This window comes from Onychomys torridus, chromosome 2, assembly GCF_903995425.1.
Source record: "Onychomys torridus chromosome 2, mOncTor1.1, whole genome shotgun sequence".
Taxonomy (NCBI): Eukaryota; Metazoa; Chordata; class Mammalia; order Rodentia; family Cricetidae; genus Onychomys; species Onychomys torridus.
The window spans coordinates 99,771,714-99,789,106 of NC_050444.1; the positions used below are offsets into that span (position 1 = coordinate 99,771,714).

The window sequence follows — 17,393 nt, forward strand, 5'->3', positions numbered from 1 at the left end:
ATTAATCAGACTATATCATGCAAATGTATGCAAATTGTTCTGTATTGTTATACCCATGGAGCTTTAAGACAAGTTGATCACATCCTCAACTACAGAGGTAACTTTAGCAAATCCTTAAAAGCAGAGGCTTCTTTAGGTCATATTGTTTCATCTTTGAGAAATAAAATTGATAATAAAAAAAGAAATGGGTAGATGTTCTGAAATACCTTGGAATTGAGAAAATAAACAATGGACTAGAGAGAAAGACAAAAGAGAAACTACAAACTATGTAGGAAGCAACAAAGAGAAAAAGAAAACATAAACAATTTTTTTACCATCAAAACAAAAATAGCAAATCAATCTAAGGAAGGAAAAAAAACTGTAATGGAATTAAATAGCATTTCTGTATGATCTTACTGAACTTGTGACAGTGTAAAGACAGTATAAAGACAATTCCACTCTTGCCTCAGAGCCACTATTCATTATGAGCTCAGACGCATCCGAGTATTGCTACTCCACCATTCATATGCCGATGGTATTGATGGTTAGACTGCTAGGAATAAAGAGCCAATAATTTTAAACTAATGAAATTAAAGAGAAAAGCTGAAATGTGCAGATATGAAAAGAGAGAGAGACGGGGTAAGATGACTCAGTGGTGAAGAGGACTTGCATGCTCTACCCAATTTTATTCCCAGTGCCCACATGGTGCCTCATAACTAACTGTCTGTAACTCCAGTTCCAGGGAATCCAATGGCTTCCTTAAGCACCAGGCATGCACATAATATACAGACACACGTGCAGGCAAAATCCTCATATACTTAAGATAAATTTTTAAAGAGAAACTGGAAATATTAAGATGATGAATAAATAAAGAATTCCTTGGAAAGAACCTTTTTGCAGGCCTGGCTAAGAAAAAACAAGAAACCCACCAGATCAGCAAGGAGACATAACCATAGAAATCAAATGCAGTAAAAGAAGTAGGAGAGGATCGCACATAAAACTGACCACAGCTTTGAAAACTCAAATGAGCAATTACTTGGTAAAATAAAAGTAACCAAAATTGCAAAGAACTGGAAACCCTGAAATAGACCAATTATCCTAGTGCAGAGTTTCCCAAAATTTGCTCAACACTGTAACCACCTGGGAATCTTAAAACCAATGAATGTTTGGATCCCGACCTCAATTATTCTGACTTAATTCCTTTGGGGTGAGACCTGGACAGGAGAGAGTGTTACATTCCCCACAAGACATTCAAATGTGTGGCAATTTGGGAACCACTATGTCAGCAATGAACCGAAGAGCAGAAAGCAAAGCTCTGGTCCATCCTACACAACGGCAGGATGGCAGCAGGCTCCACTCTGGCGTGGGAATCAGAATCTGTGGGTGACTCGAGTGAACTTCAGAAGATGGCCACTCCAGAACAACACAGATAGGTGACTGAACAACCACCTTAAATAACAACAGGCCCAGATGGGTGCACAGCTGGATGGAGTTTTGATGCTGTTTACACTATCCCAGGAACCTTAGGAAATGACAACAAATGTCCTGATTGTTTTCTGAGACCAGCAGACTTAAGTTCTTAGATGTTTCACCCCTTTCATGAATCCCAAGAAAGAATCAGTAAAAAAAAGCTCCAGCATACACAAGTGCAAGTCCATGAACCCTAAGTGAAGCATCGTCCATTGGACATAGGGGTGGTAGCCAAAGGACAAGTACAGCACTACCATTAAGGCTCATGACTGAGTACAGTCCATTATCAGAAAACTTATCCTTGCTATAAGGGATAAACACTCACGTGACCACATCAAGAGCGGACAGACAATTCACTTCACAGCAAAAACCTGGTTTACTGAATCTCAAATCTAAGCAAAAACAGTGATCAAAGCTAACAATAAAGACTAGCAAAATCCACCAGCAAATTACTCTAAAGAGAGACAGCAAGTCTGCCGTTCCTTGTTTCTGAACCTCCCCCAGGCTCCTGCAAGTTTAGTTCTTAAAAATGAAATCTGGAAATAGGCCAGCAGCAAAAAGACTATATGACTTCACATATATGAGTTATATAGAGTGGTTAGACTAATAAGCAAAGCAGAGCAGTTGTCGGGGCTGGAGAGGGACCAGTGGGGAGCTGCTTAATGGGTTCAGTTTAGATTTGCAAAATGACAAACTTCTCAAGAATGCTTACACAATGATGCGAAAACATTTATCACTACTCAGTTATATACTTGAAAATGATTAGGATGGCATACTTTACGTTCTGTATATATTTTTGCCATAACTTTAAATATGTAAGTTGGAATATGTATGTAACAACAATATGACTATATTCAGAAATAATCTTCACATTGGCATTTATGTTTATAACATTGTTTATAAATTACCAAATACAACTCTACTTGCAATCAACCCCATGGCTAATCTTTATACTTGAATATATAGGGACTCAAAATTTTTGAGTTGTCTCTACTGCTTCCTGAATCTCTCTCTTAAAAAAAAAAATGAGTTATTGTCAGTTAGAATGGATTTCCAGGGAAAAATTATTACAGAGAAAATAAGAGATAATATTTTTGAGTCTACAAGTAAAGAAGAATTCATTCATATCTGTTGCCTTTGAGTGAAAAACTTCAATGGAAAAGTTTTCTTCTCATAATTTTAAATATCTCCTATCTTGTAGCATTTCATGTTGAAAAACAGAAATATGCAGATAACTTCTTATTCATCTATGATGATCAAAAGATTTTTCTGCTTCAGCTTTGAAATATAAATATTTTCAATGAATATATTTAGCTGCTGATCTCTTTCCACGACTGCACACTGGTTATAGTTAGCTTTTTTGATCCATATATTTAGATCATTTTTAGCTGATACAAATTTTCTTCATTTATCTTCAATCCTATTTTGCTTCTAAATGCTCTGATTTTTCTACAAAGGTGTCATAAATTCATATGGAGCTTTCTTATCTTCTATCATCAATTATTTAAACTTTTCCCCCTCTGCATTTTAAGAGCAAATAACTTGAGTTTGTTCTCTGTGTCGATGACTATTTCTACAGGCTGGGGTCTTACTTCTCTTTTTATAGTATGAAAACAATTCCTTTTACTATTTTTTCCATGTTACATGGTTCCATATTTATTCAAACTGTATTTTTTTGGTTCATCTACGATGCAAGTCCTTCCTCCTGAATAAACCCCTAGTTCCTCATATTCAAAGTCATACTTTTCTAGATGATACTCATATATCCTTTTTTTTTTCTTTTTTTCATCAAGGACCTATTAGTGTGGTTGCTTTTCATTTAACCATATCCATAGTTTGGGTTTGGACTTGGTGAAGTATGTGGCTTCCTGTTGCCTGCATAAGTGAAGTCTATAATCTGGGCTGAGCATAAGGCTGTAGAATGGGCAGAATCAGATATGGAGTTGTGTCTCCTCACTCAGTGGCTGCAAGGATCACTCAGCTGTATAAAAGAGTAACAATAACAACAATGAAGATGCTGTTGAGTGTTCCTTACACAGCCGGCTTTGTGCTACATACTTCAGGCTTTGTGCTACATACTTCAGACGCTCCCTCGGCCCAAACAGCAGCTTTGCCCATTTGGTCTTGTTGTCTTTGCTGTTGATGACATTGCTGTTGATGACGATGACGACTCTGAATGCTTAAATTTCTTAGCGGCCCCAAAGCACAAAACTCAAAGGTTTAAGATGAAGATTAAATAAGAAAACGTGTTAAAGTAGCTCAAGTTGGTAACAATAATTGAGAGAGGTGGGGAAATAATTAGTAACAGTGCTCATCCAAGTGGCCAAGGAACTGGATCCTGCTCTCTCCCTACCACCTAGCTAGGTGAGAGTCTACCAGGTGACCGAAGACAGGAACCTTCTGGGATGGAGGACGACCACAAGCGCAGACAGGACCAAGCTTCAGAAGGACCCTGTCTTGGGGGATAAACTAGTGAGACTGGAGTGGGGACATTTGGAGGACACACTCAGGGACAGGGACAAGAGAGCTGGAGGTCTCTCGTGTCTTCCATTCCCTAGCCCCGCTGGTGTCGAGAATGACACTGTTTTAAACAATACAGAACAACCTCTGTCCCTGGCAGATGACAGAGATGATAGTGGCGTGGGTCTGCACTGTCTCACACAACGAGCACTGTGATCTCTCTGCTGAGATGACAAAATAAACCAGAAAACAGGGATTTTTGAACGCAGCCTGCACACATTGTTATGTGATGACGAGATAAACCTCTGTGAGCCAAGCAAGAAGCTATCATTTGCTCTCTGTGTCAACATAGCTAGGAACACTCTCAACACCGTATGAGTCTGTGTGGAAGTTTTAGTAAGAAGTTGCAAGAAACAGAATCAGAGGTTAAGCCTGAAATGTGGGGTTTCCATCCAACAGTTAACGATAACTTTTTTGCTGAATACCGCAAGGATCTGTCGTTAAATTTTATCACTGTCACTCAAAACTCTATCTGACTTTTAAAATGTTTTTAAGATATACTATTTATAGTTTGACAAACTGCTCCTAAAGTTTATAAGAAAATAAAAAGATTCAAAAATAACCTTACAAAAATATTATAAAAACTTAAAGTTAAAAATGGTCAAAAAGATGCTTTGGTATTGGCAAAAGAGAGACATATAGGTTCGTGAAATGGCCCACTAGCAAACACACACTTGTATAACTGTTGATAGTTGATAAGGGCGGTTGGACAACTCAGTAGAAAACAAAAGGCCTTTGCAGGAAATGTGCATAATCAACTAGACATCTATATGAAAAGCAGATTAACATCAACCTTGAATTCCCATGCTATACAGTATATGCACATGTAACGAAAAACTGCTCAACCATGAAAAGGAAGATATGCTACCACATGAATAAATGCCAAGGTGACCCTTCTGAATTAAAGAAGCCATATGAAAATGAACATACATGCTGAAGAGATGGCTCAGCAATTATGAGCACTGGTCCACAAGACCTGGATTCAATTCCTAGCACTCACATAGTGGTTCACAACCATGTGTACCTCCAGTTACAGTTCATCTTGTGCAACAAGTAGCTAGGTTTTCATAATGGGGTACTATTTGGCAACCATGACAATCATCCCAAGAGAATGAGAAACACTCGGTAGAATCTGGAGAGTTGGAGAAGACACCAACTACTACAGAATGTCCTTTGCTTGTTTGTTTTGTGCCTTCTCCAGTGTTATCTTACTGGGATGACCTTTCTTGTGTGATCATATAAAATCTGGCAAGATTATGGTATGTTCTCTATGGGTTAGTAAACAAAAGCACCAAAGAGTGTACCATACTCAACAATTCATCTGACTGGGGACAAAGACTCTCTGAGTCTAGATTCTGAATCAGTGATTTTTATTAGTCCTACACTTCTCAATCAGCTCCCTCCTGCACAGTCCTGACTGGGGTGCAGTTCACTTACTGGGCAAAGGGGTATTGAAAATATTCCACAGAAATACCTGCATTTTCTGACTGAGGCCAGGCACTGAGTATGGAGATCATATTATGTACTCCAGGCATAGGCTGTTCCATGTATGTGGCCTGGGCCTCCACTTAACACTGCCTAGTACTATCTCTGGCCAGGCTCAGATACCTTAATAAAGAGAGGCTTGCAAAGGAAAGAAGGTGATAATAATCATAAGGTGTTTGGAATTCACTAAGAGGAATGGATTTGTCAGTAGAGGCACCACTAAGCACCCTTTTGTGAAACTGAACAGCAGAGATCCTGAAGAAATTCCATCAAGGAGGTTGTCAGGGGGTTCAGGCATGCTAGATACTAACCATGGTGCAAGAACATGAATGAGGTACCTGGAAATCCTGAAGCGCTGTTTTTACCATGGCCAAGGATTTAGGGTGAACCTAGAGTATGGCCTTGGCAGCAAAAGGAGGAAATGGAATAATGGATTTAACAAATTATGGAGGGAATATGGGCCTGCAACATACACATCAGAGGGTTACGACCCAAGGCGAAACTCTCAGCTATTGAGGTCAGGAAGTTATTATAATGACTTAGATGAGCTAATTAAAGTGAAAACAGTTGTTAATAAACACACATTATAATTTTAGCACCAATTATCTTCTCTTGAAAAAGACTTTGCCTTCTTTCTTTTAATTAAGAGTAATGCCCCCAGTGTCTAGGGTCTCTGCATTCAATCATTCATTCATTCCTCAGCCTTCCTCTCTCTATGCTTGGTCTTAAACACTCATAGGTAATTCCACTCTCCATAGAAATGTACTGGGGGGAGGGGGGGGGGCGTTCTTCTAGCTATCACCCAGGCCTGCTGAGACTAAAACAGCAGAATTATTTATTTTATCTCACCAGAAATGATCCATTATTTATTTAGGAAAAAAAAAAAACTGCTCTGGCTAGAGAGTAGTTCAGTTCAGATGACAACAGTCCAAGATGCCAAATTTTAAAGCTAAAATCCACTGCATTAAAAATCAATCTACAAAATAACCAGTGGAAGCAATTTACAAAATATCATGGCATTAAGACATGCATTGTGTGTATGTGTGTGTGTGTGTGTGTGTGTGTGTGTGTGTGTGTAAGTCTGCCTGCCCATGTTCATGCAAGTGTATGCTCATGCATATGAGCATAGGAATAGAGTTCAGAGGTCAAAGGTTAGCCTATGGTGTCTGCCTCTTTTGCTCTACACCATACATTTTGAGACAAGGTCTCTCATGGACCTTGGCTCACTGGCCAGGGAGGTCTGGGGATCTACCTGTCTCCATTCCTCCAGGACTAGGGTTTCAGGAGCTTGTGTACACCAGCACACTGTTTTCACATAGGCACTAGGAGTCCGGTCTCATGGCTTCATGCTTACACAGTAGGCATTGAACCCAATGACCTATCTCCTCGGCCCTGCGTTTGATTGTATTAATAATCAAAAGGTCAGGCCTAAAAGTCAGACAGGTTTGCTGTCTTCTCACTCCTGAGTACTACAGGGAACATGGATATGTGCCCCCCCCCCAGAGGGCGGGGGACAACATAATACAGTCAAAGCAGAGAGAGTATGAGAGAATACCTTTAGTGGAGCCAATAATCAAAAAGAATTTCAACAAGAACTTGAGATTCTGGCTTTACTTCTACTTTTATTAAATAAACACGGAAAAGGAGGCAGTCTCTGAAAATTCGCTTATGTCAAACCTCCCTCTCCCAAATTCTTAACAACTCTGAAAGTCAAAACCTGCTAAATTATTCAAGGTTCTTTGGCAAGGTGGCAAGAATCAAATTGCCACACACAAGTCCTTCTTTTAAATGATTTCATTTGGTATCACGGGAAAAAGAAAGAAAAAGAACAACTCTGGTAGACCTGCCTGGTATCTTAAAACGTACTTTTTAAGAATAAGGTAAAAAGAAAGTAAAGCTTGATTAGCAAGGGGTACGTGTGTGATATCGCACTGTGCTCTTCCCCAGCCTAGAGAGCTAGCCTACTCTGCACTACAGAACTGTCCTCACATTCAAGCTGTGAGGAGGAAAATGATTTGCATTATTAATCCGTAGCTCCATACTGAAAAATTAGTGCTTGGAAATACACAGGGGTGGGGCACTTACATTGAGAGATTTTTAGACACAGGCAGTCATTTGTGAGAGGAATACAAAATACTTGGCTGAAGGAACAATCACTAAAATAGTACCCAGAAGAGTAGGTCCAGGCAAAGCCTAACCTCAGGGTACTTATGACTTTTGTGTGGGAATTTAACTGTCTGTGGAGAACCAACACATGCAACAATAAGAGAAAAATATGTTACAGCAACATCTCTTAAAATTTAACACACTACAATCTATTTCTGTCAAGCCTTCTGGGGAGTTTTCTGGAACTAGGTATAGTGTAAGCTAAGTGCCTACATCAGTATGGTCCTTTTTTTATTTGGAATCATGTTACATGGCTGCTTAGTTTCAGACACTACAAAACCTTAAAACAGCTAAAATTCAAACAAACTAACAACTTGAAGACCTAAGACTAACCCCTGAACCAACCTGTCCTTTCTCTCACCGTATGGTGCAAAGACCATATTTTCTCCTTTACTTGAGCTCTATCGGGAACAAGGGACAAGTCTCAGCCTGAACAGTACAGTGAGGAATTAACACTTGAGAAAATTTGGGGGTGAGGAAAAGACGGGCTTCTGGGCAAGTACAGTTATAAAATGGGGGAGCCTGCTTCCCAAGTGACCCAGCCCACTTCCTTGGGCCCTCTTACATCATCCCTCCCTAAGCTCATCTGATGCCAATTGGGTTCTCACTAGCCCAAGCTCCACGTTATCATCCTCCATCAGCCCACCTCCACCTCCCACAGTACAGACTCCAGGTTGTGGGCAGTATAGAATGGGGAAAGAACTGGTCCTGTATTAAACTTACTGCTGAATAAAGTTTCAGTGCATGAAAAGAAATTCAAATTAAACCTACAATTTGCCAACAACTAGTTTGGTCTTCATACAAGCCTTTCCAGCTTTCACACTAGTTTTATAAGAAAAGTAAAGAAGTTTGACAGCAATCTATAAGTACTTACCCACTAAACTTTTCTGAAAAATATTTCTAAAACTATTTTATTCAAGATAAACTGGATTGTAGTACTAAATCATGGAAACTTATCTATTAGAGGGAGCATGTGTAAGCAGAGGCTGGGAGAGTAAAATTGCTGGGAATATCTGGTAAGATGCTTGGAAGAGTCTGGAGGGCTAGGATGAGCATCCATTTGTAGTGAGCCTTGGACAGAGCTCAGCAGATGAGGGCATGCAGATGAAAGCAAGGGGGGGCAGGGAGGAGACTGGGTATTGAGCAGCATGTAAAAGACTGGTTCTCAATCTTCCTAATCCTGTGACTCTTTAATACAGTTCCTTATGCTGTGGTGACCCCAACCATGAAATTATTTTCATTGCTACTTCACAATTGTAAATTTGCTACTGTTATAAATCATAATGTAAATATCTGACATGCAGGAGATCCAATATGTAGCCCCCGAAGGTTGAGAACCCCTATTCTAAAACTACATTGTAGAACTAGGGTTCGTAAGCAGGGAGTCAGTCATCCTGGGCTTTTGAAGCACATTCATGCTTCAAGCAGATTCCTGCACACAGAGGGTCCAAGAAAAGAAGCGCAGGAAAGACGAGATAATTATAATGATTCTATAAAATTTCAAGGAAGAAATCGTGTTTAGAGATTGTGATGGTTTAAATGGGAATGGCCTCCATAGGCTCATATATTTGAATTCTTTCTCTGCAGCTGGTAGAACTGTTCAGGAGATGGAGAGTGTGGCTTTGTTGGAGAAGATGTGTCAATAGGGATGAGCTCTGAGGTTTGAAAAGCCTATGTCATTCCCGGTGAGCCACCCCTGTCTCTGTGCCTCATGCTTGGGGATCAGATGTCAGCTCTCAGCCTCTGCCTCACCACCAAGCCTGACTGCCTGCTACCATGCACCCTACCATGACAGTCATGGACTCTAACCTTCTGGAACCATGAGCACCAAATTCAATGCTTTCTTTTATAAGCTGCCTTGGTTGTGGTGGCTTTTCACAGTAGTAGAAAAGTAACTAAGGCAGAGCTCAAACCAGGGTGACAGAATTGAGAACTATGTACCCCAAAGAAGAGTATATAAGTGAGAGGGGTTCCCTAATAAAGTCACATGCTTCTCCAACCAAGAGTGACTGGGGAGAGTCTGATAGTGCTAAGATACTTACAAAGGAAAGCAAACAAAGTGTTCCATCTGAGTTACCCATGAGGCATCTGGGGAAGCAAGTCCAACATGTCATTGGAAACAAAGGTCTAAGACAATAGTAGAGGAATCTGCTCCAAGGGTATACTTTCAGCCAAACGAAAAGTAAATGCAGTCTAGAAACTCATAGGAGGTACTGAAAACCCAGAAGACTAAGGCAAAGGGAAAAAGAAGTCATTATAAGAACTTAAGGAAACACCAATTCCTGGACTTCTTCAAAAGGAAGGGGCACGGTTTTAAACGGAGTACACTCAGATCAACAGTACTCCAGAATACGGGCCACCATGTGGCCCACACCTTCCATCCCAGCACTCAGTGGCTGATACAGGAAGACAGCTACAACCACGTCAAAGCCATCTAGACTCTGGAGTTAGAACCTGCCTCAAGGCAAACAAAACCAAGTATACGTAAGCTGGAACAGAATGGAAAGGAATTACCTGGGCCTAGCTCCTATAAAGTCATGAGTACAAGAGACTCACTCAGTGAGAACAGAAGCCCACTTACAGAGTTGATAGCCTTTCAGTACAGTCAGGAAAAAGAGAGGAGCCTTTGGTGGGGAAAGCTTGTCTGAAGGACTAGATATAAGTTTTTAGTAAGAGTCAACAGGGGGAAAAAAAAAGAGATGAGAAGGGCTAGAAAGAATATAAACAGATAAATTTTAATGGGGATGGAAAAATTGGTGGCTTCAGAAAGGTAGGAACACCATGGGGAGGCAACTGAGAAAACATATTTGTACAGTGCCTATGTGAAGGTCCAACAGATAAAGGATTGCCGGGGGAAAGTTGCCCAGTCCCCAAAGAGAGATTGCACCTATTCTCATGGCAGTGCTAAGAGCTGCCCAGCTAAGTTGATGTACTGTCTTAACACCAAGAGACACGCAACAGACTCACTGTCTAAAACTCCAATTCTATTCCACCACGAACCTGAAAACATCACCTCCTTTTGCCTCCATTACAAAACCTATCCTAGGCTACTCTCTACTCTACTTCCCTTCTTTTTTCCTGTATCTTTCCTTTGCTTTCTATGTCCAAAAAATTACAATACAAAAATATATTTGGTTCTACATCAAATAGTTCTGCCTATATGAAGGTTTCCTGACCAATCAAGCTGGAGAAACAGTATAATAAAAAAAAAAAAAACAACCTAAAAAACTAAACTCATTTTTATGGAACACCTACATTTATCCAGGTGTTCTGTCTCTTCCTTGCAAATGGTGTGGAGAGAGCTGAGTTTCCGAGAAGTTGTCTGACCCGCTCAGTCTCCTGATGACCTAATGATGACTGTGAAAGACAGAGCTCGATTCCAGAGGAAAATATCATCCCATACCTTATGTTCCTCGCACTCTTCACATGACCCACAAGTTAGAATCAATATTCCACAACTTTGAACTGAAACGTTTCAGTTGAAGCACTAAGCAAAATTTAATTCCCAGCATATATAAAATATTGTATGTACTCATAGTCAAAACTTGGAAAGAGTGGAGATCAAGTGTAATTCATATTTTGCAAAAATCTGCAACAACTAGCCTAGTGTCCTGCACAAAGTAGATGCTCAATGAGTAACCACTAGGTGAAAATTTCACTTATGGCCTGCTTAGAAATTCCTGAATTTGTTAATGATACTCAGTGTGGGATGATAGATATTCCCAAACTCCCACAGGGAAATGGCTGCTTCTACTCCTCATTTTGAGCTCAGTCAAATCCAGAACCTCATTGTCGAGAATGTAATGTTTACTCCTGAACTTGATAGCCAGTGTCAATTGATATTATTTGTACCTGATAAAGTAGGCAATCCAGAGAGATGAAGAAAGCCTTGGTCTCCTAAATCTCTCAGGACTCGTGGGATACCCCTAAATCATCTTTCTTTTAGCAAATTAACTATTTCAAGCAATCAGGCCTGGCTTGGTGCCAGTTGCTCTGCAGACCAACTTTTGATGAGTAGGTTACATGTAAGTACCCAGAATGCAGCCTGTAAAAATTAGTAGATGAGGGCTAGGCACCCTTCTGGTTTTTCCTGAATAATTTGAGAAGAAACATTTCCCTTATCCAATCGTCCTTTAGACTCAATTCTGTCCCAATTTTGAACACTTAGAGATTTCATTGAGCATGTCTCCAAATGAGTAAGAAGAAAAAGAAAAATGTTTCTGAAGCTAATTTATTAAGAAAAAAAGTCCTTTGATTTTTGGTTTTTTTTGACCAGCACATATCTAAATCTTAAATTATTTAAAAGCTTTACCTACATGTCAGGTTTTAACTACTATTAACCATTCTTTTCAGGACATTCCTACTCTTTTTTTTTTTGTGAACAGAAAGCTTGTTTATAGTTTGTTGCCTATTCATTAGTGTTACTAAACAATATATCTTCTCCCATTAAGAAATCTTGACTGACAGAACCAAATGAGGATACAAAAAGGAATGATTATGAACTTTTAAAGAATGGGTTATGATTTTAAATATCAAAGGGAGTTTCCTTTTTCTTTGACTGTGAGAAGCTAAAAACATTTGTCTGTCCATGAAAATAGAAAAGAAAAATACTTTATGATTTTAAAACTATTAAAAAGTGTTATGTATACTCCCAAACCTAAGATTTAAAAACATAAAGTGAAAGGTTAGGCAAATATGGGCCCCAGTGATGCCAGCAGGTACCAAGCACCATTAAGATGCTGAGCCATCTTCTCAGTGCAAACTCATTTTTATTAGTTTGTGGCACCCCTGTGTTGACTTCCATTGTGAGATCTACCAAATATGTTGGGGAATGAGCAACTAGAAATTTGTATGACCGAAACAACTTCTTAAGTGAAAACAGACACTGCTGTATTTGACAGAGTTTCTTCATGCAATTTAACTATTTACTCATTTCTGTCCTTGCCACAGAGAAGGAACTCAAAGTGACTGACTTAAGGTCAAACAACATACAGCTCCAAGGTTCATATAATGTCAAGCCACATGCAAATGTCAACACACACACCAAAGTACATACTCTTGAAAAAATAGGAAATTAAACTGTAAACCCATTCATTCTAAACAAGAAAATTCTGACTAATGAAATTTTAAATACTTCAAAAATTTCCGTCAGAAAATTTACGGGACAGGCTCTGGGATTCAACATTTCTTTAATGCTTGACCAGCCAAGAGAGCTTCCCACTAAACTACAGGCTTCCTAAACTCTAAATTGGAGCAGAGGCCAAATTCAACTTCCAGATTGCTGCTTTCTCTTGATACCCTCCCATTCCAGTAGTAAGTAGGGGATTCAGTTTGGGAAATCAGCCCAAGGAATATAGATACAAAATAACAGCAAATCCAGGCTAAATCCAAAAGACTACAATCCAATGATGCATTTCCTTCAAGTCGTGGAGGTGTTTGGAAATACAATCAGATCTGAGCCCAAGTCCCTCAGCCCCTATCACTTCTAGCTCACAGAGCTGCTGACATGGTTAGGAGAAGACACTTGGACTCCTAGAAACAAGTGAGGATAAATATGAAACCTCAGACTTGGTCATAAGCAAGAGAAAGATACACCATTAAGACAAGGAGATGGTCAAGTGCTTTCAATGAAAGCTACCAGGCCATGCTGTTCAGGCACCTTGTGATTACACAGCACCTGAGCTGGGAAAAGAACATGCAACTACTCGTCACTTAAAAAAAAAAAAAAAATCAGAACAAAACCTGAAGTTACAAGCAGGTGAAGGAATTTCCATAAAGACTATTTGAATACATTTTATAAATTACAAGTACCAAGAAATTATTTCAAAACTTTACAAATGACAAACACTAAATGTCGCTTCTCCAAAAATATGTTTTTTGTTTGCTTGCGATGAAACACTAATCCCAAATGAAAGCATGAATTTGAAAATAAAGACCCATTTTATCTGTCAAGGTCCAGAGTCCAGTATTAAGGGCATTGGGGTTAGCAAAGAGGGGGGGAAGAAGGGGAGGGGAGAAAGAACAAAGTATAAGGATGTGTGAAAACGGTATAAGGAAACCGGATGAATTGCATGTTCACTTTTTAAAAAATTAAATAGCTAAAAATACTGCCTATTATTAAAGAAAGAGGTTCAGAACCTGTAAAGAAGTAGTGCCTGTGTCAGACAGCCAAGTGTGTGTGTGTGGGGGGGGGGTAGTGTGGGGACAGATAACATGGGTGTGCTGGGTGGGAGACCACCTTCATGTCAATGGTCAGGAGCAGATTCCATGAGCTGCCATGCCTCTAAAAACTGGCATTTTTGCCACCTCTTCCCAAGCTGTTGGTGAGCATACACAGCAGTAGACAGGGCACTCCCTATGAGTTCCACATCCTTTGGTAGAAACTGTACAGCATTGCAAAGGTGTTTTGCAGAAGCTGAGCTTCTCATGGACGCCAGCAGGAGCTCAGTCTCCCACTTGGGATGCTAGTCTGAATTTTCCATAAATGGACTATGCCTCCTGAGACACTGAATCTCTATATGAAGATTTCAGGAGCTCAGTCTCCCCACTTGTGACGCTAGTCTGAATTTTCCATAAATGGACTATGCCTCCTGAGACACTGAGTCGCTATATGAAGATTTCAGGAACTCAGTCTCCCCACTTGTGACACTAGTCTGAATTTTCCATAAATGGATTGTGGCACCTGAGACACTGAATCAGGTCAGCCAAGGCCAGACCTGACAGATGAAGACAGTGTCCTAGGATAAGAACAGGTCTCTTCTATTTAAAATGGAGAAATATTATCTTCCAAATGCCTAGTTTATTTCAAAATATTGTAGGATATATTTTGCTTTTATCAAAAAGTTTTAATACCTAAGGAGAGGCTGTCTCAAAATAAAACAAAAATTCTTTAATAAGCTCCATATCATGATGTACAAAAAGCATGTTAAGTGGTGGATATTCCCGAATGGTCAAAGAAACTTCCAATTTTAACTTAGATTAATTAACTAACATCTTAATTTTTGGCAATTATCAAAAAACATTTCCCCCAAAGAAACTTGAAACTTGGAGGAACTGGTGTGTAGTTGGTTTCTGTCTGCCTTTTTTATTTAAAAAAAAAAAATTAAGAGACTCCACGATAGGTAGCAGAAGAAAAATGTAACCAACCTTCTTGACAAATACCAAAAATTCAATCCTGCCATTACTGCCATTACATGAGCACACATAGGTCGCCTGCTCAGCTCTGCCTAGCTCCAGCATTCAGGTGAGCCTCCGTACTTGCTCAGAAATGTGCTTCACACGTGGCTACACTGTTAATTCCAATCAAGTTGCCCTTCAGAAGTGAACAGCAGCACAGCCTTTGTTTAGTCTGGCTTTTAAGACTTCTCAAAGTGTGTTCCTCCTTTTTTTTTTTTTTTAAATGTGTACAGGCTTTTAAAAGCTTATTTTTTAATTTAAATATTTTATGCTCTGCTCTCAGATTGCAGCATTAGCAAATTTATCAAGAAAAATCAATTCAGTATAAATTTAAAATTGTCCTGAATTAGTACTTTTCATCATTGGTGTACAGAATATGTACTGAATTAATACTTTTACCTTTGGAGTATATAATATGCATTGGATTAGTGTTTTCATCTCAGATTATATAATATTTTGCCAAACAATATAATTTTAAGCAGAATAGTCTATACAGAATAACTTAATACATGTGTAGAAAAATAATTTTCCTATGAAAAACATGGATATGTTTAAAAAATTTTTTTCATTTTGACTTTGTATTTTTCCTGTGATTTAGAGTACTACATCTCTCTAAAATAATTTTAGGAATAAATTAGTCTATTTTTGTGATCTGGGGATTTTTAAGGTACAGCAATATCTCATAAGCCAGGCATATGAAGCAACTGAAAATGGGAACGAGCTCAGATTCTAACGTTTTACACTGTGTGGTCTGTTCCAGTGAAATGGCAGATGACATTTTTTGGAGAGACATAGGACAAGTGTGGCTCTTTGGGGTTTATTGTGTTTTGCTTTTGTTTTTGTTTTTGGTAAGAATATTTTTAGAACAGTCTCTTAAAAAATCACAGATACAATTAAAATTCTTATAATAACATAAATTTAAATTCTTCATTTTGTTAATTTTATATTATTTTCTCATAAGAAGGAAAACACTGCTCTAAATCAAAAGTAAAATGCTCTATGTTCAGAATGTGGAGAACACACCCTCCCTGAACAGCCGAAACGCATATGCTCATTTTCAGGTCTGGCACCATCCATTTCTATCTAAAAAAAGGCCATCCATCTATACCTTCAACTGAAGATGGTGAATTAAAAGTCTTGCAAAAGCCCCTTTATAAAAACATAACTACTCCCCAGTACCATTCTTAAAACAGAGTGCATAAACTATAAGAGTAGAGAAATTGTTACCAGGTTTTCTGTTTTGTTTGGGGGTTTTGGTTTTGGTTTTGTCCACTAAAAATATGATTAAAAGGTTTTTTAGCTTTTCAAATGCCTAAAAGACATACAACTAAACATGTGTTTGAATCAGCTTTTAAAGACACCCACAAAAATCAAAACCTCTGCGCTCAGGTGAACACTGACAGCTCCAATAGGAAGCAGCTCCCACTGCGGAGTCCTACACACAATCACATCTTGTCCCAAGCCTGCGGCCTGCCAGAGCAGAACAGGCAGCTGACCAATTATGGGTGTTGATCTATACAGGGCTCCTTTGTTCTCCACCAGTGTCAGGGTGCACATGTCCGGGGACGCATATTTACCTGGAGGATTCTTGGCAGGATCATTGTGGCTTGGACTTCCTGATTGTCCAGAATCTGAAAAGAAATCACAGAATATGTTTTCTTTTTAATTTGCTTTGAAAGAATTTCACAATACTAAGAAGGGCTTAAAAAAATTTTTTTAAGGTACAACAATGAAGTGAAGTGTTTAAATAAAGCATACTTTCCCAAGACTTTTCATAGCAACATTTTAGTCATCAAACTAGATAGATGCCTGTACGTATTTCTTCGTCAAAGGGAACAATTACTCATCTATAACACTTTGGGGTGGAGAAAGGTTTCCTGCTATGAGAGGTCTGGCTGCAAAACCACTGAAACCATTTGAAGGTTAGGCAAATATCAAGGCCGGATAGTGGAAATTTGAAATAAAGCAGATATTGTCCCTTAAAAGACACAATCTAAATGTAATTAAGAACACTTTAAACAACGTGAAAATATGCTTTTTGTCAGAGAATAAAATACACAGAAACAAGAGCCTTCTCTTCCAGGCTTTCTCACGAATGTTCACGTATCCTCTCCAGTAATCCCCCAACCTACTGGATCCTGGCCCAGTTCTGTCTGCATCCCATAATAGCAATCGATTTGCAAACACCAGGAAAAGCATAAATTACTAGGTGGAAAACCAACATGGCTTTGTGGAGAGCAAATTGTTGGATCAATTTAATCTCCATCTGCGAGATACAGACAGATCCGTAGATAAGGAGGAAGAGTCGTTCGGAGCCGCCCAGTCCATGCCATTCCTCACCAACACCACAGACTGGGCTCAGAGCACTGGCACTGCCAGCCAGTACGCCTGTCCTCACCAATAGACACTGCTGTGTTTGGCTCACTCCTCTGCCTCCATGGACCCTCTGCATTTATTTGAGTCACCTGCTCTGGGTTCTTACACACTTACCAGCGGGAAGTTGCTTTGAAATTTTTTATTGGTTCTAGCCCTTGCATTTTGTCTCCACAGCTACACTGCACTAGGAAGGAAGGAAAGGGCAGATAGCCTGTCTCCCT

General features: G+C 39.3%; 1 protein-coding gene across 5 annotated transcripts in view; it reads right to left on the minus strand.

Moving 5' to 3' along the window:
- The window catches only part of Nfib (nuclear factor I B), a 216,241-nt gene that overhangs the window by 73,636 nt on the left and 125,212 nt on the right, over positions 1-17,393 (minus strand). For all 5 annotated transcript variants that reach the window (XM_036179267.1, XM_036179266.1, XM_036179270.1 and 2 more), the window contains exon 3: positions 16,374-16,427. In XM_036179267.1, the coding sequence (XP_036035160.1) occupies positions 16,374-16,427 (54 nt within the window). The remainder of the gene's footprint in view (positions 1-16,373; positions 16,428-17,393) is intronic.